The 25421-nt window shown below is 36.8% G+C and overlaps 1 protein-coding gene across 3 annotated transcripts; it reads left to right on the forward strand.

Moving 5' to 3' along the window:
- The first annotated feature begins 16322 nt into the window (after window positions 1-16322).
- On the forward strand, window positions 16323-19291 carry LOC149233679 (fructokinase-like 1, chloroplastic). 3 transcript variants are annotated; one of them, XM_089379826.1, is made up of 5 exons: window positions 16323-16689; window positions 16932-17098; window positions 17300-17940; window positions 18194-18716; window positions 18838-19291. In XM_089379826.1, the coding sequence occupies exons 1-5, from the start codon at window positions 16625-16627 to the stop codon at window positions 19023-19025; spliced, it is 1584 nt and encodes a 527-aa protein (XP_089235952.1). In that variant the 5' UTR covers window positions 16323-16624; the 3' UTR covers window positions 19026-19291. The 3 variants fall into 3 exon arrangements, with proteins under 3 accessions (XP_089235952.1, XP_089235950.1, XP_089235951.1); XM_089379824.1 differs by having other exon boundaries at window positions 16325-16689; window positions 16926-17098; XM_089379825.1 differs by having other exon boundaries at window positions 16327-16689; window positions 16926-17098; window positions 17303-17940.
- The last annotated feature ends 6130 nt before the right edge of the window (window positions 19292-25421 follow it).

The raw sequence follows: 25421 nt of genomic DNA on the forward strand, positions 1-25421 counted from the left end.
TTCCGGTAGCCCTAGCTGCGTCATTTTTAAGATCTGGAGGTATACAGTGTTTATTTGCAGTTTACTGTTATTTTCTCTCTGTTTATTTTGGTTTCGGTTTATTTAGCCTTTTTATTACCGGATCTATACCTTTCATTTCTGCGTATGCTCTTTGCCCTACGACTCTGTGCGATCTCGGCAAATCAGAAACAGAAAGAAAGGATTTTTCTCATGCGTATGCTCTTTTCCCTGCGCCTTAGGGTGATCTCGGAAAATCAGAAACATTGAGGAAAATATTTAGTTTCCGGCCAAAGCTAACTTTGAGCCGCAAGGTTCATTTTTGAAAATATTTAGTTTTTCGGCTAAAGCTAACTTCGAGCCATAAGGTTCGTTTTCTTTGCATGTCCGTGTTGGGTTTTGTGTTTTTTGTTTTGTAGGGAAAAAGAGCTTTCTCAAGGCAAGCACGCAACCAAAAGAACCCCCCCCCCCCCCCCCTCTCTCTCTCTCTCTCTCTCTCTCTCTCTCTCAAATTTTTTGTATAGATCAATTGGTTCACTTCAACAACTTTTTTTCAAAAAGCCATAACTTCTTCATCCGGAAGTCGTTTTCAGAGCCGTTTTTTTTAAACCAGCCTAATTTTTCGAGATCTATCCATTGGAGCACTTATTTTCAGCATCTTTAGCTTCAGTTACCATTGAAATGGAAATTCAATACCAAGTTACCCTTGACAGCACCAACTACTTCCAATGGTTGGCTTACATTGAGGATTTACTTAGAAGTAAAGGTCTCTACATAATAGCCTCAGGCCAAGAAAAGAAACCGAAGGATGAAGATAAGGCTGCTAAATGGGAAAATAGGCAAGATCAAGCACGTGGATTGATAGGGATGTCTATCTCTCCAGATCTTAGATTCCATATTGCAGAAATTGATACTCCTGATGAAGCAATGAAACAAATCAATAAAGTTTTTGGAATTAAAAATGAAATTAGAGCCCATCAACTTGAAAATGAGTTGCTTACATTGGACCCTAATAATTTTTCTTGCATTGAAGATTTCTTGTCCAAATTCAAGACCCTTAGATATCTTTTGGAAGGTGTTAAAGTTAAGAAAGAAGATAGTAACCTTATCTATTCCATTCTTACAAAGTTGGGACCAGCCTACTCTGTGTTTGTTTCCACCTTCCATTCCACAAGAGAAGCCTTCATTTCTCAAGGAACAGACTACAAGCCCCCTTCCTTTGACTCTTTTTGTGATTCTTTAATAAGAGAACAAGAAAAACTCTTACACCTTGGTCTTCTTAATCTTGGAAACTCTTCCAAGAAAGCGTTAGCCGCCCAGCAGCAACCAAATTCAAAGAATCCTAAGAAGTCATATCCTAAAAAGAATGGTCCTAAACCAAACAAGGGTCCTAAGCAATTTCAGCCCCAAAATGAAAAATCATTTCAACAAAATGATAAGACAAATAAAAACAAAAGGAAGAAGACTGATAGACATTGCAATTTTTGTAATCGAGATGGCCACTTAGAATCAAAATGCTTTAAGAAGATGGAAGCCTTGGAAGCAGCAATGAAGAAGCATAACATCCATTTGGGGCAATCTTCAACTTCAACTTCATCTTCAGGAATGGCACTTTTTGCATGTGGTTGTCAAGCATCTCGGTCTGGCTATGCATTAAATGTATCTTCTTCTTCTCATTCTCATGAGTGGCTCATTGATTCTGGAACTTCTTATCACATGGCCAAAAACAAAGCCATGTTTTCTTCTTTAAATGATTGTAACACCAAAAATATATATGTTGGTGATGATAGATCTCTTAATGTTGTAGGGACTGGAACTGTTCATCTAGACAATGGTCAGTTTAATGATGTATTATGTGTTCCAACCTTATCCTGCAACCTTCTATCTGTATATCAGATAACTCATTCAGGTGAAGGTAAAATCGTTGAATTTTCACCTCATGATGTTGTAATCAAGGACTTAAGAGATCCTAAACAGATTTTGGCTACTGGCATTGCTGATGATTCTACAAAGTTGTATAAGTTTCACAACTTTGGGTCATCAAATCTTCCCTCAGTATTTGTTGCTCATAACGATGAAGTGAGCAAACTTTGGCATGAGCGATTTGGTCACTTAAACTATCGCTCCCTTCAGCATCTATGTAAAGAAAATATGGTGACAGGTCTTCCTATGGTATCTTGCAGAGATGGTGTTTGTTTCGGATGTGTACTCGGAAAACATCATCGGGACAGTTTTGAAAAACGTGCCTCTTGGCACGCCTCAACCCCTTTACAGCTTGTGCATAGTGATTTATGTGGTCCACTTCCTGTTGTGTCATTTTCTGGCTGCAAGTATTTCTTAACTTTCATTGATGATTTCTCCAGACGCACTTGGGTATACTTCTTAAAACTCAAGAGTGAAGTATTTAACACTTTTTTGACCTTCAAGGCCTTTGTTGAAAAACAATCTGGACATCAAATTCTTAAGTTAAGATCTGATAATGGCGGAGAATATGTTAAAAACACATTCATCAACTATTGCACTGAGAATGGAATTCAAATGCAACATACTGTTCCATATACTCCACAACAAAATGGTGTAGCTGAAAGGAAGAATCGCACCTTAAAGGAAATGGCTAATTGTATGGTACAATCTAAAGGACTTGGTCTTAGTTTTTGGGCAGAAGCAATTAACTGTGCAAATTACATAATAAATCGCACTCCTACTAAGGCTTTAAAGAATATCACTCCAGAAGAAGCATGGAGCTCAATCAAACCAGATGTAAGTCACTTTCGTGTTTTTGGAAGTGAAGCGTGGGCCCATGTTCCAGATGAAAAGCATAAAGCTTTAGAACCTAAGAGTGAAAAATGTACTTTTGTTGGATATTCTGAAGATGTCAAAGGCTATAGACTTATTCCATTTAAGTCTAAAAATGTTATCATTAGAAGAGATGTAAAATTTGATGAAAATATATCGGCCTGCGAGCCTAGTCCGGCGGATGTGCCACCTCTCCCTATCTCTTCTACCTTTGAAAACATTTCTTCTTCAGATGATGAAAGTGAGGATGACAATCCTCCCCCACCATCTCAGGATCCTCCTTCAGCTCCTGAGCTTCCAAAATGGGTTCGTGCTACTCGAGATGCAGCGGGTGATCTTGCCAGTGATCCTACAGATCAGCGACGCACACGTTCTCAGTTCGAGAGAGCCTCTTCTTTACTGGCTCAAGCTCCAGTAAATTATGATCCTGACACCTTTGCAGAAGCTTCAGGCCATCCAGATTGGGAAGCAGCTATGAATGAAGAATATCATTCATTGTTGGCAAATGATACATGGGATCTTGTTCCTCTAGCAAAGGGACGAAAGCTTGTTAGATGCAAATGGGTTTACAGAACCAAGTATGGACCAGATGGGAAAGTTGATAAACATAAAGCTTGTCTTGTTGCTAAAGGTTTTTCACAGGTTGAAGGCATTGACTACACTGAAACCTTCTCCCCTGTTGCCAAAATGAACTCTATCCGCCTTGTTCTTTCCCTTGCTGCCTCTTTCAAATGGGAAGTCCATCAGATGGATGTTAAATCTGCCTTCTTGCATGGGGACTTGCATGGAGAAATCTATATGGAACAACCCATTGGCTTCATACAAATAGACTCCAACCTTGTATGTCGACTTAAGAAATCCCTTTATGGTCTCAAGCAAGCTCCTCGCGCTTGGTATGCCAAAATGGATAGCTTTCTTTTAGAATCTGGCTTTTCTAGGTGTCATTCTAACAATACTGTCTACACCAAGAAAGTGGGCAACTCTCTTATCATCCTTGTTCTTTATGTTGATGATCTTATCCTTACTGGTAGTGATCCCAACCTTATCAACCATGTGAAGTCTAGCCTTAAAAGGAAATTTGAAATGACAGACTTAGGACACTTACACTATTTTCTCGGTCTTCAAGTCTTGCAATCCAAGGAGGGTATTTCTCTTTCCCAGTCCAAGTATGCCTGTGATATTCTACGTCATTTTCACATGGAAGATTGTAAGCCAACCCCTTCTCCCTTTCAGTCTGGAGTCAAACTTTCAGTTACTTGTACTTCTCCTGAAGTTGATGCTACATTATACCGTCAACTTGTAGGAAAACTCTTGTATCTAACTCATACTCGTCCTGACCTTTCCTTCGTTGTTGGTCTTGTTGCTCGGTTTATGCAAAACCCACGTGAAAGTCATTGGAAAGCAGCTAAAATAATACTTCGTTATGTTCGAGGTACAATTCAGTTTGGGATTCATTACAGCGCCGAAGCAGCTCCTCTATTGGTTGGTTTCACTGATTCTGATTGGGCTGGTGACCCTGATGATCGGAAGTCTACTGCCGGTTATGTGTTCACTCTTGGTTCAGGACCTATTACATGGGCTTGTAAGAAACAAGATGCCATTTCTCTTTCATCAGCAGAAGCAGAGTATCGTGGTGCCGTAGAAGCTAGTAAGGAAGCCTTGTGGCTTCGTTAGATCCTGTCAGAGTTTGGCTTTCAGCAGCAGCATCCGACTACACTTTGGTGTGATAATCAAAGTGCCATTCAGCTATGCAAAGATCCAGTCCAACATCATCGCAGCAAACACATTGAACTGCACATGCACTTCATCGGAAAGCTCATCCATGACCATGTTCTTGAAGTGCAATATTGTTCAACAGATGATCAAGTTGCAGACATCTTCACAAAGGCTCTCACAGAGGCGAAGTTCACTAAACTTCGATTTATGGTTGGAGTTCAGGAAGTTGTCACTAAGGGGGGATAAGCTCTAGTGCCTCCTTCCTTCTCCTATTGTGTCATATTTGTAAATCCTTCAATCCTATCCCAAGTTGTTCTTAAGGGGGGGTGTTAGGATATTCTGACACATAGGAAATAGTTAAGTACAACTTGGTCTAGTGTAGAGTTAGGTATAGAGTTAGGTAAAGTGTGTTTCTTTACCGTTGTACATTTTGTAACTTACAATCCGACGGTCACGATATGTAGTGATCTGATGGTTCATTCTCTCCTCGGTATTACCGACACTTGATCCGTGGCTTGACACCCGATTGGTCCATGAATTCTATTTAAAGCGCATGGAGGGTCATTTGTAGGGTAATCCGTGCATGAGAGAAACATATGTAAATTTTCATTCTTTTATTAATAAATTGCCTGAAGTGGCCGCGTTGGCTCAGGCCGTGGACTGTTTCCCTCTTTGAGGGTTTTAACCACGTCAAAATACTGGTGTATTGATCTGTGATCTGGTTGTGAGCGGTGTCCTTTTGGTGTTCTGTCTGAGGAACTTACCCTGTAAATTCCTACATTTTGCACAAGTTAATAAGAGTTATTTTCCTATTGTGATCAATGAGAACTTGTACTTGTTATTATGTGGATTCTATGGTTGATTTGTCACGGTTAATATTTTGTTAATATGTTGGTTATAAGCATGGTTCTATGATGTGCTCTAGTTGTGGCTCTTGTTCATGATTTGATAAGTATTTGAATGGTTGATGAATGCATGGGATAGCAAGTGTTGTTGCAGCTACTTGAGATAGCATTAGACCTCCTTGGTGATTCTCAGATGAAGTTCAGATATTTAAGATCATATATGCATTCATGACCTGTAAATTAGATACCATATGTTTGACGAAGCGTTTAATGTGTACTAGGAAATCTAGGTCAAGTTCTTGCTTCAAGTTTGAATGTTTGGCATTGTTATCACCTTAATCATGATTCTGGAAAGTTATAGGCAGTTTTGGGCAGTGGTTCGGAGGCTAGCATGAAAAAGTGGCTCAGGTCTCATAACAGCTAGAACAGAACTGGGGAATTTAGGTCATAACCGCATGAAAGCTATCCTATGCATGCAATTGGGCCTCATAACCACAGTGATGCTATGTTGTGTGTGCAGTTGGGGAGTTCCCTTGTGAAAGGAACTCCAACTTAGGGTTTGCTCACCTAGGGAGGTTCGCAAGCTCCTAAGTGGTCTGTAGTCCCTAAGGGATGTTTGTAAGTTGTCAGTGTGTTGGCCCCACTTTCATAACTGGAACTTGGAGGTTGGGTCATGTCATAGTAGCACTCACCTCACATTTACCCTGGAAAGCTTATAAAAACATGTAAATGCTGGGTGGAGACGTTACACAACCCCACAGATGTTTGTAAATCACCCACAAATGGAGAGTTTAAAGGGGATAGACCCAAAATGCCTTCTAGAAAATTGTTTTTCACTGACCTGATAGGGAGAGGAGACTATAACCGATGCCATTAACCTTGAAGAAGGGAGGTTAACCCTACTATTGACAGTCCCAAATTCTAGGTTTCCATCGTGGTAGGGTTTCTAAAAGAACCAAAAAGCCAATTTGAGCCCCTAGCATCAAATCCCTATTTGCCTAGGAGACCTTCGGTTTTCCTTTGTGAGGGATGTCAGATCAACTAAATGCAGGCCCACTCCAGCTTGCTACATTAGGGTAAACATAATCGGTTTGGAGGTTTCCACTAGTTGCAAATTCAAACCCTAGTCCACCACCATTCACCCCTTAACAATCAACAGTGACAACATTGCAAAGAAAATCAAAATTAGAACAAGTAAATGTATCGAGTGAACAAGTGTTTCATCTTCTTATATCATTGTTTGTTTGTTCATGCAAGGAATTACAAGTTAATGCCGACATAGGGTTTGGTATCAAAGTGATTCTTTCTTTTGTGTTGTTTTGAAAAAAATATGTCACCAAGGAGGACTCAAGTGAAACAATCAGTGAAATATCCAAAAGGAAAGAAGAAGGAAATAAGGGAGGCTTCACACGAGCCAACAACAATGATTAAGGAGTCATTAGATGACATAGTACTAGTGATTCAAATTCGCTTATATAAGGAGCCAAGCTTATGCTTGATTTGCAAATATAATGAACCAATCATTAGAATTCCAATTTCTCCACTAGGATTGAATGAAGTGCACAAGAAGTTCAAGAAAGAGGAACACCTTGAGATTATATCTCATAGTAACGTTATCGTCAAGGAAATCAACGACAAAGTGTTAATCATGGCCAGTGTAATGCAATGACATTATTCATTAATAAAACTTGATGTCAACCCATTGCCACAACCCAAGCCCCTCATCATGGAAATACTGTCAAGATTGCAAAGAAAATCAAAATATAAAAAAAATCATTTAAAAAACCCAACCCTATCCTAACCTACAGGCTAATTTTTATACACTCTAACAATGAATATTGGTACAAAACCTATATCTTTGACTTGGACATAATTAATAATTGAATGCATATATTTTCCATATAAGTGGGCATCATAGAGATCACTAATGAAAATTGTTAGTTTTTATTCAAAATATAAAATCAGATAAAAGGGAGAAGACACATTTTACTCGAAGGTGGCAAAACCTATCATAATTTAGTTGTCAATCACTAGTGAAGGCAACCATCACTCTCTACCATCCATGAATATAAATTGACTCATTATTGTTATTTAATGAAAACCACACCACTTGAAATGACCTGCTAATAGTATAATTTTATTCTTACCAAATGCCTTTGAGTTTTAGACCATTAACCTCATTCCTTACTCACGTTAAAAGAAAGCAAACTCTTAATCAATTAGAAAAAATTTTAAATCTTAACAAAAAAAAAATACTTATAAACAAATCCATTTTTAAAATATAAAAAGGCTCAATGCACTTTAAACCCAATGATATGACGCACAATTTTTAAACCCAATGATATGGATTCTGTGTCCATGCGTCCCTACTAACAACTACAGTCAATGGATTAATTTTGTCGAACCTTGTGGAAGAGCGAATACTTTTTGTGGGAAAAGTTTAGAGGTGTATTTCACCATTTTATTATTTTTTAATGTTTTTGAAAATTGGCCACTTCCTTGTGATGTAATTATATAGAGTTGTATTTTTCTAAATTTTTATGAAATGAAAGAAAGGGCAGATGTGTTTTGTTTTAATATTTTTATTTATTTTATTAATATTACTATTTTACATATTTAATAAGTTATAAATTTTTTTATTAAAATTAATATGGTAATTTAAACTAAAAATGGTCATTGTGATTATAGAATTTCTTTTATTAAAGTTTGTACTTTTATTAGAATTTATATTTAAAAAAAAAAATTATTATTTTTATATAGAAAATATTAAAAAATGAAAATTAGAAGAAAAAAATTGTTAACATCAATTATTCAACATTTCATGTTTTTTAAAACTATGGTAAGATTGTGATGAAAAATGAAAATTGCATTAATATAAGTTTATTTTAATTATTACTTCTTATAAGAGAATTTCTATCTATAAAACATTTATTTGGTGTTTCTAGTATAAGTTTTTATTAACTCATCTTTTATTTGATTCTTTTAACATAAGTTTTCATTACCTCATTTTTAAAACATTTATTTGGTGTTTTTATTATAAATTTTTATTAACTCATCCTTTATTTGATTGTTTTAACATAAGTTTTCATTACCTCATTTTTAAAACAATTATATGGAAAAATATAATTAGAGATGAACATCTATACTTATTTTATAAATATGGAGATATTAATTTCATATATGTAATGATCTTTTCTTTTTAGAATAAACAAATAATATAAAAGCATTCATTAAATTTAAAGATTTGAATAATTTACATAGCTAGTAAGTTTGAGAAAAAAATAACATGATATTAAAAATATTCTAAAGTTCTATTAAAAATGAGTAAACAATGGATTGAGATATCCTTAAAATGAAGGATATCAACAATGCAAATCTAAATTTTATAATTCTTAGCCTCAAAGTTCCTATAAGTCTTTTGCAAATATATATAAATAATACTATTTTTTATTTTTATTTTTGAAAAATAAATCAATCAAAAACCTTAAAAATGCCCATACATTTGATTTTGCATGGGTTCAAGCTCTACAATGATGAAATCTTGCCCATAGTTTTTGGGTTTGGGCTTATGATTAAGGTTCTCAACTTTAAACATTACTATAGTTGGTGGAGGGAACTTGTCAGAGGGAACTTGCCATTTCATTATGGAGGGAACTTGTCATTTTACTTTTGAAAAAAATATGATGTCTTTTTCTTGGTTTTCTAGTTCAACATGAATTTCAATTATATCTTTTTTAATATAATTAAAGAATATGATATAATTGGTCATTTGCTTGATTATATCAAAAATTCCTAAAATAAGAAATATTGTATAGTAATATTTTTATGGAAGGTTAAACTCATGTTTATTTTTTTAATTTATTTAAAGAGTGATTTCTAAATATGTAATGCTCCAATACAATTATAATACTTTATCTTTCATTAAAAAAAAATCAAACTGCGATTAGTGTTGGGTACATGTTAGAGAGGCTAAATTATTAGCAAATGTTCCTTACTCATTTACAAGGCATTCCCCTTTAAGACTCTAAAAGTTGGTACAAATACATTATATCCATATTAACCTCTTAGACTTGGACAATAATTGACAAATGAAAGTTTAAGCATTTTGAGTCGCCAACAATAATCAATTTGTTTATGCCTTTGGAGTTGCTTATCTTCAGACCTTGCCAAAGAGAAAGAGCTTCGGATTGGTTATTCGAGGTTTTCCCAAGTCCCCATGCTTACTTTGTTTCATGTTTTTCTTCGAGGTTAAATATCACCCCTCCCGCTCCTGCCTCCCCGGGGTTACCTTTCAAAGCACCATCGAAAAAAAGTTGAACTTTCCCTATATTCCTTTGCCATTCTTCAAAATTTTCCCTGGACAGTCTAATACAGAATGGAGGGACTTTATTATTCTTTTTTTATTGGAGGTAGACTTTGAGTTTTTAGAAATTCTGAGCCATTATTTTTCTTCTACAGATAGATCCTTTATTTCCTCTTCATCATATCCTTGAGAGGATATCACCTCAAATAGGAGTTGCATTCCTTTCATGGCAACAAATTCTGGGGAGCGACATTTATCTTGGAAGATCACTTGATTTGGGCAAAGCCAAATCGACCAACAAAGGAATTTTGGAACTGCCATCCAACATCGCATAAAGAGGGAGTTAGATTTCTTAGGAAAAGGATATTGAGATCGCCATAGATTAAACATCACATTCCACTCATCAAGAATAAAAGATAGATGAAAAATATGCATGAGAGCAAATTTCCAAGTATCCACTGAGAAGGGGCAAAAGAAAAAGAGATGCTTGATGGATTCCTTTGCCTTGCCACAAAGCATGCAACAAGAAGGCCCATGGATGTTTCTTTTTTTGAGGTTCTCAGTTGTCAAAATTTTCTCATGGACCAGCTCCCAACAGAAGATGTTGACCTTTGGGAGACCATCCTTGTTCCAAATATTTTCCCATATTTGTGTTGGAGATGGAGAGGGAAGTTTCTTAATGAGCATAGTGTATCCCTCTTTGACTTTATACTTTTTAAATTTCCCTCCAAGCCAAATTTGTTTATCCAATTTGCTGGTAGAAATATGCGCAAACCCTTTTAGATGGCATAGTATTGAATGTCAATGATGCAACAAATGCCTGGGAAGATTCAATGTTCTCCACCCATTCCAATTTCCTTGTTCATCCCAGCTGGAAATGTCAGCTAGATGAGTAAAACCATGTTCCATCATCCAGTTTTCAAGATCCATAAACCCTTGGTCATTAGCTAATAGATTAGAGAGGGGAGAGTGATATTTCCACATATGAATAAACTTCTCGTTACCTGATTTCCAACCTAGATGATTCAACAAAAGCGGGGTCATTGTTTTGAAAAGCTTCCAAATTTTGGTACCTTTCCCTTCTCAAACTTCTCCTTCAGGTCTGAGGAGACGATTTTTGTGGAAGTATTTCCTTGTAAAGGCCTTTTTCCACCATTCATTTGAATTCGAGAGTAACCTCCAAACTAGTTTGGCACCAAGAGCTAGATTCATGAATTCGAGGTCTTTGATTGCTAATCCCCCCATATTCCTTGGTTACCTTACCATTTTCCAGTTGACATGATGGAATTTGTTTTCATTATTTTTTCCTCCCTGCCAAAGGAATTTCTAGATTAGACTACTTGATCTATGAATTATGTTCTTTGGAGTTAACAAACTTGACCCCAGATTCACTGGAAGGGAGGAGAGAACCGATTTGATCAGAATAACCCTCCTTGCTAGATTTAGCCACCTTGCTCCCAAATATTGAATCCTTTTTTTGATTTTATGCACAACAGAATCCTAGTCTTCCCTAGACTCCTACTTAAAGGATATTGGAATCCCAAGATAGGAAAAGGAGTTTCTATCAATATAAACTGGGAACCCCAACAATCTGGAAATTTCAGTCAAAATAACCCCAAAGAAATTCCAACCAATCAATTGACATTTCTTTTTATTGATCAAACCTCCAAACAAAATAAGGTATAAATCCAAGATACTCTTGAATATTGAGGCAATAACTAAGGATGCACCACTAAGAAGGATAGTTTCATCTGCAAACTAGGAGTGGTTGACTTCCCGAACATTTCTAGCAATGCTTAGGTCTGGAAGAGAACCATCCAACCTTGCTACCTCAATATTTTGCTCAAGGTTTTAGCCATTATTATGTAGAGCAAAGGTGACAACAGACACCCTTGTCGAAGTCCTTTGGAAGTAGCAAAGAAGGAGGTTGGTCCATTGAAACCTTTTTTTCCAAAATAAGGAAAAGGAAGGAATAATTTACTCTATCAAAAGTGTTGGCCATGTCCAACTTAATAAATATGAATCCAACTTCTCTCGCATCCTTTCTCGAATGAATAAATTCCTGGACCAAAATTATGTTATCAAAGATATGTCTGTGCTGCATAAATCCCCCTTGGTTATCAGAGATAAAGGAAGAGAGTAAAGGTTTGACTCTCTTGGTAATGATATTGCTTAGGATTTTGTAAGAAGAGTTGCACAATGAAATGGGATAAAATCTGGAGAAGTTGGTTGGGTTGGCTTCCTTGGGGATTAGAGAAAGAAAGGAATAATTAGTGCTTCCACCAATTTTCATTTTGATTGTATTGTGGTTTAGCATTCTCAAGGGATCCTTTTTAATAGTATTCCAATATAATCAATAAAAATAAATAGAGACCCAGTTAGGCCAAGGAACTTTTTTAGGTTCCAAGGACCAAACCACTCTTCAAACTTCCTCATCCTTAATTTCATCTAGTAGGAGAAGATTGGCTGCAAGAGAGATCACCTGAGGTAAAGGATGGAGGAATTCCTTAGCTCGATCGAGAGGAATATGATCTTTACTAAGGAGATATTTGAAGAAGATTGAGGCCTCCTCCTTGATGCCCTCGAAGGAGAAAACTTTTGGCTTCCCAACATGCTCTATTTATTTAATTCTATTTCGTGCCTCCCTTATCTTGGCTTGCTTATGAAAGAAGGTAGTATTGGAGATCCCAATTTTTAACCATAGGCTGCAGGATTTTAACCTCCAGATATTTTCTTCTTCACTTCTTATAACAAATATCTGGCTAGAGAGTTCCTCTTCATGATGAATGTGCTTTTCCTCAATTGGAGCTTCTTCCATCAATTTGTAGCCTCGAGTTCTTGAACTTTGTCTCTCCTTTTTTTGCCTGGAGGTTGATAGTTCTCCTTCAACCATTTCCTGAGTTCCCATTTCACATTCTTTAGCTTGGATTCCCATACAAAGTTTGGGGAGCCTTGAATAATGGTCTTCCATGCTCTTACCACCAGATCCCCCACCTCTTCTGATAGCCCCCAATTTGCATTGAACTTGAAAGGCAAAGGCCCAAGGTTTTCCACCTTCTCCATTTTGATCATAATCGTTTGATGATCATAATCTCCTTGGGATTCAATAGACGAAGAACTGTCACTACCTATAAAAAATGTGCAACTATGAATCAGAAAAGAATCGAAGCGAGCTACAATGTATTGAGGACCGGTTCATCTATTTGACCAAATGTATTTCCCTACCTTTGGAATAAGATCCAAAAAATCCCAACTGTCTATTAAGTCTTCTGACAAAATCTTTAAACGGATCCCTCACTGTAGTTCCTCGTCTTTTTTCTGCATTATTTAAAATGGTATTGAAGTCACCTCCAATCACACAATTAAGATGCATATTCCTTTCCTTTAGAATATCCAAAGGGTCCCAAAATTCCACCTTTTCACTATATAACGCTCGAGCATAAATATTTATAAAGGGTATTCGTTCTCTAGTTTCTCTTACCTCTAAGAGTGCCATCACCCAGGATTTCATTTTTAGTTTTTCCACGAGTGCAAAATGCATATTTGACTAAAAAATACCCAGACCTCCAAAATCTCCTCTAGATGATTGAACAGTCTTGGAGCACTCTTCCCAAAATACTTCAACATCTTTGATACCCTTTGTCTCGTCCAGTTTTGTTTCTTGGAGAAAAACAACCATCAAAGATTCTTGTCTTATTATATCTTGCACATCTAGTTTTTTAGCGGGGTTACCTAGTCCCCTTATATTCCAAGAAATTACTTTCATTTAGAAGATGTGACTTGACCAAGCCCACCATCCTTTCCTTCCTTATTTTTTACTACCTTCCCTTTCAGTATTTTTATAATAACTGGTTGACTTCCCAATTTTTTATTCAACTCAACTTCTTTTTCCCTTAGAGCTTTTTTCTTTGGTTTGCCTTTTTTTTTAGAGCTCTCAATTTCCTGACTGTTGCAATCGTTTGCCCAAGTTAAGTTATGAGTCATATGCAGAGTAATGACTCTACCTATTTCTTCACTAACATTTCTTGGAAGGTCGATCGGGGGTTCTAACACCATGGCCACCCTTGAAGGGGAGGAAATGAACTTGATTTCTTTGGTTGGACTACATTCCGTTACTCTTTCACCATTCTCAGTTCCATCGATTTCCATTTCCTTTTCATTGCTTATGTCTTCTTCTTGCATATTGGGAGTTTATTCCACCTCATGTGGGGAGCTGAGAATGTTAAAAGGGTTAGAGGAAGGAGTTGCGATATTACCTGTATTTCCTTGAGTTTTTTGAGAGGTTCCTTTCCCTTTTAGACCTTTCTTTTTCTTTTGCCATTGTTCCAACCGGGGAGCTAAGATATCCACAAGTTTTTGCCCAACTTTATAACAGTCCCTTGCAAAGCGACCATAATCGTGAAAGTGTCGACATTTAAAAGGAATTTGTTCATAATCCAAAATTTGTGTGTGCTTCCATTCTCCCAAGTTTAGGTTAATCTCCGTTGGTAAGCCTTTTTCCAAATCAAATTTCTCCAAAACCTTGTTTCTTTAAAAATTTCCTTATTTTAAGAAAATCTTTAACTGATTATCTAATTTAATGCAATATACCATTTTATCAAAATATATTTTTTTTATAAAAGTGAAGACTTTTTTCTTGTAAAAAAATGAAATTTTGATTAAGTTTATGTTATTTTTATTTATTATGGCGCCTTCATCAAAATGCTTAAACCTTCATTTGTCAATTATTGTCGAAGTCCAAAAGGTTAATATGGCTATAACATATTTGTACCAACTTTTAGAGTTTTAAGGGGGACCGCCTTGTAAATGAGTAAGGAACCTTTGCTAATAATTTTGCCTCTCTAACATGTACCCAACACTAATCATGGTTTTAATTTTTTTTTAATGAAAGGTCAAATATTATAATTGTATTGGAGCATTACATATTTAGAAATTGCTCTTTAAATAATAATAGAAGTAAATATGAGTTTAACCTTCCATAAAAATATTACTATATAGTATTTCTTATTTTAAGAATTTTTGATATGATCGAGCAAATGAACAATTATATCATATTATTTAATTATATTAAAAAATATATAATTGAAATTCATTTTGGAACTAAAAAACCAAGAAAAAGACATCATATTTTTTTAAAGTAAAATGACAAGTTTCCTCCATAATAAAATGGCAAGTTCCCCCACCAACTATAGTAATGTTTAAAGTTGAGAATCTTAATCATAAGCCCAAACACAAAAATTATGGGCAAGAGCTCATCATTGTAGAGCTTGAACCCATGCAAAATTAGATGTATGGGTATTCTTAAGGTTTTTGATTGATTTATTTTTCAAAAATAAAAATAAATATACTATTATATATATATATATATATATATATATATATATTTGCAAAAGACTTGTAAGTTCTTTGATGCTAAGAATTACAAAATTTAGATTTGCATTGTTGATATCCTTCATTTTAAAGATATCTCAATTTGTTGTATACTCATTTTTAATAGAACTCTAGAATATTTTTAATATAATATTATTTTTTCCCAAACTTACTAGCTATGTAAATTATTCAAATCTTTAAATTTAATGAATGTTTTTATATTATTTGTTTATTCTAAAAACAATAGATCATTACATATATGAATACAGTTTGAGTGGGCCTAATGGTTAAGAGCATGTGTTTCCTCCTAAGAGGTCACACGTTCAAAACCAGAGGGGGTAGTCCCTTGTCCCACAAACAAGGGGGTCGCATACACCAATTTGGTGTTTGGCTTGGCTGTGACCTTAAAATTGGATAATAATAATAATATTATCTCCATATTTATAAAATAAGTTTAGATGTTCATCTCTAATTATATTTTTCCATATAATTGTTTTAAAAATGAGGTAATGAAAACTTATGTTAAAATAATCAAATAAATATTTAAAAATGAGTTAATAAAAACTTATACTAAAACAACCAAGTAAATGTTTTATAGATAGAAATTCTCTTATAGACACATTATTATTCTATTGAAGTAATAATTAAAATAAACTTATATTAATACAATTTTCATTTTTTCATGGCATTGTTACTACATTTTTAAAAACCTAGAATGCTAAATAATTGATCTTACTAATAATAATAAAAACCTCTATAAATACAATGACCATTTTTACTTTAAATTACAATATTGATTTTAATAGAAAATTTTATAACTTCTGAATTCACGCTTCTATGCAATTTCTACCTAAAAAAAACTTAATTTTATAATTTATTAAAAAAACACGAATTAAGAAAAAAAGATAAACAACGAGGTCATAGCATAAAGGTAATGGTTAACGAGCCTGCCATAGGGCATTAAATGCCTGCTTAGCTGCATATTCCCTAAGCAGATAACACACCACTGTTATTTTTTATTTATCTAGTCACCGCCCGCGTGTTATTTTTTATTTATATAGTCACCACCCACGTGTGTTATCGGCTTAAAACCGTAGTGGCGGGCGCTCCGATTCCTTGTCAGACCTTTGGGAGATGAAAACTTACACGGAAATCAAAACTGCCGAAAAATTTGAGACCCCATCATTTTTGTCATGAGCCATCATCCATAGAAATGTCACATCCATCTCCAAAATGTCGCATTATAGACTGCTCCGTTAAAAATAGGGCTGCCTGACTGTCGCATTGTAGACTACTCCGTTAAAAATAGGGCAGTCATTCTAGACTACTCCGTTAAAAAGAGGGCTGCCTTCAGTGCTGACTGTGTTATAGTCGCTCGTTTCTTCGTAATCTATGATTTTCTAAAGATAGGGCTGCCTTCAGTGCTGACTGTGTTATAGTCGCTCGTTTCTTCGTCATCTATGATTTTCTTTTGCGAGGGATGTTAGATCGACTAAATGCAGGCCCACTCCAGCTTGCTACATCAGGGTAAACATAATCGGTTTGGAGGTTTCCACTAGTTGCAGATTCAAACCCTAGTCCACCGCAACAAATTCCCATGGAGTGTGTCTTCACCAACCGTAACTTACTTGCGCTTCCCCTTCATTCATCGGTTGTGCCCAGGTGAGCTGTTAACCCTCTGAGGTTCTTCTCTTTTCTACGGTGGACACCAAAAACATTGCTCATCTGCTGCCATGTCTGTGTGTGTTTTATTACTCTGTTTCCACAAACTAAAACAGGACTACGAATGTTTTCTGTTTCACATGGATACATAGCTTATACAAAAATATAGACATCTAATAATATTTCATAAGCTAGGGCATTGCATTCAACCCTTATCTGACACCCAATTTTTGTAGGCGCAGGACCAATCCAAAATGTTCTATGTTGTTTGTTCCTCATTTGGTTCTCTCTAGGACTGCAAAGTTACATAAACTGTGCATTGTCAGAGCAACATCCCCAAAAGAAGAAGCCACTTCAAATACACCACTCACAGATGTTCAAGAGGCTCCTCAAAAGCGTAGAAAGAAAGGTAGCTGTTTTCTTGCATAAATGTTTCCTTTACTTGTGAGGAAAGTAGGAGTACGATTAGTCGTTTCAAGTATTCTGTTTTTCTCCATGAGCGCATTGTGGGTTTTTTTTCTTTTGTTGTAGTCATTGTCGAGGGCTTGTGGGATGCTACAATGAATCGCTACCTGCCTTTGTTACCCTTGACCTGATTCTTTCGGAATAGTAGGTAATGCTGTTTCAAGCTCAAAGAAGACATCCCCTGTTATCAAGAGGATTGCGAGGAGAAGAAAAAGTGAAGAGAAAACAACTTCAGCAGACGTTAGTGGGAGCGATGTGCCTAAGAAGAGTAGGAGAAAGAAAACCGCTGAAAATAAAGAAGAAAAAAGTATGGAGTTGGAAGCAGATGGTGAGGAGGATGATCATAACTTTGAATATGATTGGCCTCCTTTGGTATGCTGTTTTGGCTTGGCGCAGAATGAGTTTATTCCTACTGTTAGGGTATCAGACAGACAAATGGATGAAGATAAGTATTCTACATGGAAGGGCTTGCAATGGAGTCCTCCAGAATTTGTCAGGGCACCGGGAGGACCACCATCCAATGTTGCTATTGCACTTGTAAGGTTGGGAGGTAGAGTAGCATTTATGGGTAAAGTAGGTGATGATCCCACTGGTTATCAAATGGTTCTCACAATGAACAAGGAACATGTCCAAACTCGTGGTGTTAAATTTGATCCTTATGCATCCACAGCAGTTTCCTACATGAAGGTAACCCGTCGGGAAGGAAAATTAGGAATGGAATGTGTCAAACCATGTGCAGAAGATGGTTTTCACATATCCGATATTAACATCGACATACTGAAAGAGGTATTCTTATAGTCATCCACACAAAATGTATACTTCTAACTTCTTTTTTCGCAACATTTTCCTTATCTCATGTGCTTGATTAGTTTCCCTTTTTATATATTTGACCTTTCCCATTCTTTATATTTTTTGGTTTGGTCCAATTTTTCGATCATCTTACAGAAGCAGACTGCTTTGTAATCACTATGTGCTGATAACCACAGGCTGGAGTTAAATGCTCTTTATCTGTGACTAAATATTTAAACTTTTCACGCAGGCCAGGATGTTTCATTTCAATTCCATGGTTCTTCTTGAACAATCCATGCATGCCACTCTTCTTGCTGCAATCAAAATGTCAAAAGAATTTGGGGGAGTTATATTTTTTGATGTAAACCTCCCTTTGCCACTTTGGAGGTCTCGAGATGAGACAAGGAAACTTATCCAGAGTGCATGGAATGAGGCAAATGTCATTGAGGTAACCATGCAAGAATTGGAATTTTTGATTGATGAGGATTATTTTGAGCGAAAGAGGAATTACAGGCCTCAATACTATGCACATTCCTATGAACAGTCAGTCGGAGAAAGAAAAAGGCAACGACGACGGAGGTGTTATCATTACACAAGAGAGGAAATTGCGCCGTTATGGCATGATAACATAAAGATTCTGTTTGTCACTGATGGCACCTTCCGCATACACTACTACACACCTACATTTGAGGGTGCAGTAATAGGAACAGAAGATGTTTTGGTCACGCCATTCACGTGTGATAGGACTGGTTCGGGTGATGCTATTGTAGCAGGTAGTCATTGAATGCAGTCACATTGCTCAAGGATCTATCTGAAGAGTTCTTATACTTCTAATAGAAGGATGATATGTCAATGCAGAGTTCAACATTGTTAGTAACTGTGTATGTCTTGCAGGCATTATCAGAAAGTTGACTTCACAACCGGAGCTATATGATGATCAAGTGCTGTTGGAGAAGCAATTAAGATTTGCTATTTGTGCTGGGATTATCGCACAATGGACAATTGGTGCTGTCCGGGGATTCCCAACTGAAAGCGCAACACAGAATCTGAAGGAGCAAGTATATGTACCTTCCTTGTGGTAGGCTATTTAGAGGTTTAGCATAGCTCCATTGATGCTGCAAGGTAATGTATTATTGTATTAAGGTACCTTTTGTCTCGCTGGACACTACATCATGAACTTTGCCTTTCAGGTTCTTCTCATGGGCATTGCTTTTGAGGATTCAATATCCAGCTGTGGCACATATTTTAAGAGACAAATTTATGGATTTTCACATTTCCTGTCAATTACCTCTGTACCTTTTTTCATTTTAAGATGTTTGATATGATAAATTTGTATATTTTATTTCCATGTTATTGCTTTAGTCATAAATTAAACAATGAGTTACGGAACACATAAGAATCGGCTACTATCAGTCATCTGTAATTATACTGTTCTTCGAGGTACATTCCTTTTCTTAGATCTTCAGCAAGTCTGCTAGATTTGTGCGTGATGTTTTTAGTCATTCTATAATTATTTCACTTTTAGTAAAATCAAGTTTCAATGTGTAGGCATTAGTATTAATGGAGTCTCTGTAGTTATCTTATTGAAAATGCATTGTATTGAGTTTGTTAAAACACTGGAGAAAAGCAAATCTGTTACTAGACCTGGTTGGGTCTGAGGTGCTGGGTTTGCCGAGTCGACTTGTTCAGACTCGGTGAGTCAAATTTGTGCTTGTTTTTCCAGTGATTTTGTAACTGTTGGGTCTGAGGGCACGGCCTGTCCCAGTCAGACCCGGCTGGGTCTGCCAAGTTGACTCACCCAGACATACGAAGTCAAAAATGTGCTTATTTTCTAGTGATTTTGTTAGACTGTTGGTTCTGAGGGGCTGGCCAGTCTGAGGTGTGCTTGTTTTTCCAGTATTATTGCTGACTTTCTTGGACCATCCTTTGCAGCCTACATTCAGTTGGTCCTTTTAGCTATCATCTTTGTCTATTTATGTTGCTGCTGCTGCCAATAATTAGCAAGTGTTCACTATTAACCACAACATGGGAGAGTTTTCATTCAGATTTTCCATCTAGCTGATTCTAGATTGTTTTTTTCATATTTACTCATTTGCTTATTTCTCTGAGAACCAATGTTGCGGGGGAGCCCCCCCCCCCCCCTCGATCTTGCTCCCAATCCGCGCTCTGGGCGGGACCGACTCGGGAGTGGGACGGGAGTGCGCTCCTTAAAAAAATTGCGCTCCCTGCCTTTTCGGGAGCGTTTAGCCTTTTTTTTTTTTATCCTTTGCAGTAATGTTCCAAATGCAATTTTTTTTCAAAGAAACAAATAAGTTTTGAGTGGGGTAGCTTAATGATCAAGCCTATGGCCCTAGTATTGATATGCGATTCATCCTTTTACTTAAATTTTTAACATTACCATGAAATGACTCAGGATGTTTGAGAGTGGTTCCGACTTCATTGGATTTCATATGGAGAAAGTAGAATTTTGGATTTCATTCAAAATCCAGCAGACTTATCAGTTTTTCACGATTTCAGGGTTGGTGGATTGCAATGTTTCCATTGAATTTTGTCATGTATTAGGGTATGGAACTTGTATTTAATCCAGAGCACAAATCCCTCTGTGTATCTTGATGTTAGTGACATTGGTTGTCGAACTCCTCTATCATGACCCTCCTAAAAATATACGCATCACCCAAACAAAATCTTGACTTGACATGCTTGCTTTTTCTATCTTATGTTAATGCTTAGAGGGTGATATTAATGACAAAGATCCCTATACAGATACAAAGTTAATGACAAAGATACCTTTGGATATTAATGCCTAGAGGGTGATATTAATGACAAAGATCTTGATTTTCCAACAAGACTAAAAAATTAGACATTTCTCGTGGTGGCAAGAGGCCCAAGCATAAGAAATAGATAATAGATTTACTTGTCTTTTCCAGTTTCTAGTAGTTTTTATAACTATTGACTCTTTTGTATTTATTATGATATTTTTTAAACAATATAATAATATATGACAATTTAAGTTTGAAGTTGGCAATTATAACTCATTAGTAATGAATTATGAATATGATGCTTTATGAAAGTTGAAAGTTGTTTCATTTCATTTCATTTTATAACATTTCATTTCATGTTAGATATTATTTGTTGTAATGGTTACACTTAGCGTACAAGTACAACTTGGGTGATCAATGATGATAAATGTTATATATTGAATTTTGAAAGCTTGAAACTTTAAGATTGATGAATCATGAGACTCAATATGTTGTATGTTACTAACTTGTGGACGTGGCTGATGAAGATTATAACTTTTAGATGATTGTTGTTATATGGTTCAATCTATGTTTTTTTTAGGTTTTTTTATATCTAATTCATAATTCTACATGTTTTTGTTGACGTTTATGTATCAAAATATAAAAATATAAAAAATATATAAAAAACGCTCAGGGATTCGCTCCCAAACTGGGAGCTTCTGAAATGTCACTCCTGCACCCGTTTTTGCTCCCGCTCCCCGCTTTTGCTCCCCGCTTTCTCTCTCGTTGCCAAGTAACACTGCTGAGAACTAATTCCCAAGCTACAGTAATGATGCTCGGAAGGTATATGTATACTCATAGCTGTGGATGGGCACACTGATTGGAGGTAAGAGAGAAGGCTTGTGAAGTTTCTAGATCGCTGAGCATAGAGAGGAGGGTTGTGTAGAGGGAGCTTGCACAAATACGATGGGCGCATACAGTGGTAGATAAAACACTTGGAGAAACCCACCCTCAGATACCACTGAATCAATGTTACTTGGGAGCGGGAGTGGGGAGCGGGAGCGGGAGCGACCATTTTCAGAAGCTCCCGGTTTGGGAGTGAATCCGGGAGCGATTTTTTAAAAATATATATATTTTTTATATTTTTTAATTTTTGATACATATATGTCAACAAAAACATGTAGAATGATGAAATAGACATAAAAAACATAAAAAAATATAAATTGATCATTGAACCATATCACATCAATCATCTAGAAATTATAATCGTCATCAACCATGTCCACAAGTTAGTAAAATACATATTACAACTGCAACATATTGAGTCTTATAAATCATGATTCATCAAATTCAATATTAAAGTTTCAACTTCAAGCTTTCAGAATTGAAAATTCAATAACATTTATCATCATTGATCACCAAAGTTGTACTTGTAAGCCAAGTTTAACCATTACAAGAAGTAATATCGAAGATATTTCTAAGTCCTAACTTCTAATTGTTAACATGATATTAAATGTTAAAAATTTATAAAATGAAACATGAATAATGAGATGAAATGAAACAACTTTAGTCTTTCACAAAGCATCATATTCATAATTCACAATCATTACCAATGAGTTATAATTGCCAAGGCCCAACTTCAAACTTCAAATTTTCATTGTCACAGTGATATAATGTTTACAAAAAAATATCATAATGTCATAATGATATGAAAGAGTCAAGAGTCAAGAGTCAAGGACTCAAAACTCAACAGTTATGAAAACTAAAGTCTAATAGAAACTTAAAAAGACAAGTAAACTGTAAATCTACAAGTGGCCCTTGCCACGAGAGTCTCCAGGAGTATAAGCAGGTCGTGGTGGTCTTCTAGGAGTCTCCCGCACAGACCGACGACCAGAACTAGAACCTCCACGCGAGGGTGTCGATGGAGGTGGCGACAGCAATGGAACAAGACTCGGGCCTCGAGCACTGCTACTGGATGGTGGAGGTGAAGGTGGCATGGCTGCTGCAGCTGCTTCATTTTCATCCCTTACAAGCTCCTCTTCTAGTTCTTCAATATGTACAATGCCATCCTCCAAATTGTCGTCCTCAGGGTGATTGTCCCAAATTTTATATGTGGGATCTTCATTAGCCCGATCACAGTAATGGCTCAACAACCTCAAGTTGTAGTGCACATAAACCAAGCTTTCTGCTCGGTTTTCGTTGAGTCTGTTTCTTTTCACATTATGTATATAACTGTAGGTGCTCCAACACCTCTCTGCAGAAGAAGAATTTACAACCTGTGAAAGAACTTTTTTTGCCAATTTTGGCAAAAGTCCGTGGCCGCCATATGTTTCCCACCATGTGAGAGAATCAAATTTATCTTTGTCGTCCATTGCATGGAAGTTACCATACAAACCAGTGCCACTGAAGTATCTGCCTATTTCAAGGCGCACAGCTGCACATTCCTCCCTGTCAGGCACCAACTTTTCTAATGCTTCCAGATATCCTTTAGTTACCTCTTGATCTAAATGGGGTTTGGTCCTAACCCCACCCCCTGCTGCAGGTTGGCCCAACCAAGATGTAGAGTAGTATTTTGGCGTAAGGATATACGCCAAGCAATGTAGTGGAAGGTTAAGCCTATTCCACCGTTCACACACACAATCATGAATCAGTTTGTACAAGTTGGGATCTTTATTATGAACAATGTCTTTTATTTCCCCCAACATGGTATCCATTTGCTCATACACCTCGCCAATCACTGGTTTGTTTGTATCTGCAAACCAAATCATGTGATAAATTGGCTTGGTGAAATCCAATACCTGCCTCACAGTTGTCCAAAACTGCCCATCAAGAGCGGCCTCCTCCACCGTTTCAAAACCTGCCATGTCAGCTACATTTGTAGCCCTTTCCTTTAACACCTGCCAATGTGGACTTGATACCATGCTAGCTAATGCCTCTCTTACCTTCAAAAGGCGCCTGAAGGTGAGGTAATAGCTACCAAATCTAGTCCTCGCAATCTTCAGCAACTCCAATCTCGAGTGACTGCGGAAAAGGCCATGGGTATTGCTATGATTTGTAATAAATTTTATCATTTGTTTTCCTTTCTTGTACAAATCACCAATCCATTGGTATTGTTCATTTTTGTTTTTGACAATATCATGCAACAGAAGGTTCAATGTGTGAACCAAACATCCAGACCAAAATATGTTCGGATATTTATCCTCAATAATTGCTCCCGCTGCCTTGAATTTGGAGCATTATTAGTGATGACTTGGATGACATTGTATGGGCCAATACGCTCAATTGTTTCAAGTAATGCTTCTGCAATGTTGATAGCGGTCTTGAACTTGTCTGAGTAATCATGTGCAGCTAGAAAGATGGGACCACTAACAGACACAACAAGAACACTTATCAATGGCTTGCCTTTTACATTTGTCCATCCATCAGATACAATGGACACCCCATTGTCAGTCCAAGAACTTGTCATTTTATTCAAAGAATGTGATATTTTTGCTTTTTCATGATCAAGGCCAACAGTTCTTGCCTTGTCATACCCAGGGCTCTTGTATCTTTTAGGGGCATCATTTATGGCAGAAACCATTTCGTGCCAATAAGGTGAGCGTAGAACATTGAATGGTATCCCACATGCATAGAGGAACCTGTAAACTTTTGAATCCACATCATTCCTACACCCCTCATCAAGGAAATCTGATATGGTTCTACGCCTTAAAGATGATGACCCTGTGCCTCCATGTCCATATCCACTGCCTTGGGAGGATGCTGAAGGAGTTCTTTGTGATTGTGAGCTTGGTTCAAAGAAACCCCTTGATCTTTTTGTTCTGTATTGGGCGTCCTCCTCTTCCTTTATGTATTTGGCTCTATCTGCTGTTGACACCGCTGCACAAGTTTTGATTCCTATTTGTTTCTCTCCATCCCATGGCCTTTTCCCGCAAAGGTGTCTTCTAGCACGGGTGTATGAGCTTGTGTAATCATTGTTGCAATGGGGGCAATGAAATTTAGTGGTTCCACCCCCTCTCCCTGTTTCAGCCCTGTGAACATATTTCCACAATGGAGTTTGGTCTTGTTTAGTTTTTTGAGGGTCATGTTCACCCTCCTCCACCTCCTCCTCACTGGGTTTTCACCCATTTGACTTCCTCCGGCTTCTTCATCCACCTCTTCAGTTTGAGGCCCCCTCCGTTTCCTACTCTCCACCACCATAATAACCATAAAAGGGACCAGGAAGAGGAAAATGCCAATAAATATCCCCAGGTCCATGGTGTTTGATGTTTGTAGGGTTTTGAGTCTTGAATCTGCAAATTAATTTAGTTTATTGGGATTAATTCATTTAATTTATTAATTTAATTTAAATACATGATTTTTAAATAGTTAAACTCAAACAACTAAATTAAATAAACTAAATTAACTACCTAACCAGCTAAACTAACTAGATTACTAAGTTACTTACCTCTGCAGGCTTGCTCCTCGCTCCTTGGCAGTTGCTCCTCGCTCCTCAGCACTTGCTCTTCGCTCCAATGCTCTTGCTCTAGCTCCAACTTGCGCAATGAAGTGATAATGAAAGTTTTTTTGGCCCATTGGCCTTATAAAACAATTTTTTTTTTCTAAAATTTTTATTTTTTTCGGGTCCGGCGGATTTTTTTTTCCGCCGAACCGCTCCCGGCCCGGCCCGATTCGCTCCCGGAGCGTTTTTTAATGCCCGGGAGCTATCAGGGAGCGATCGCTCCCGGGCATTAAAAAACGCTC

Source organism: Pinus tabuliformis, chromosome J, assembly GCF_031772625.1.
Source record: "Pinus tabuliformis cultivar Carrire ecotype Pingquan chromosome J, CPIR1, whole genome shotgun sequence".
Lineage (NCBI taxonomy): Eukaryota > Viridiplantae > Streptophyta > Pinopsida > Pinales > Pinaceae > Pinus > Pinus tabuliformis.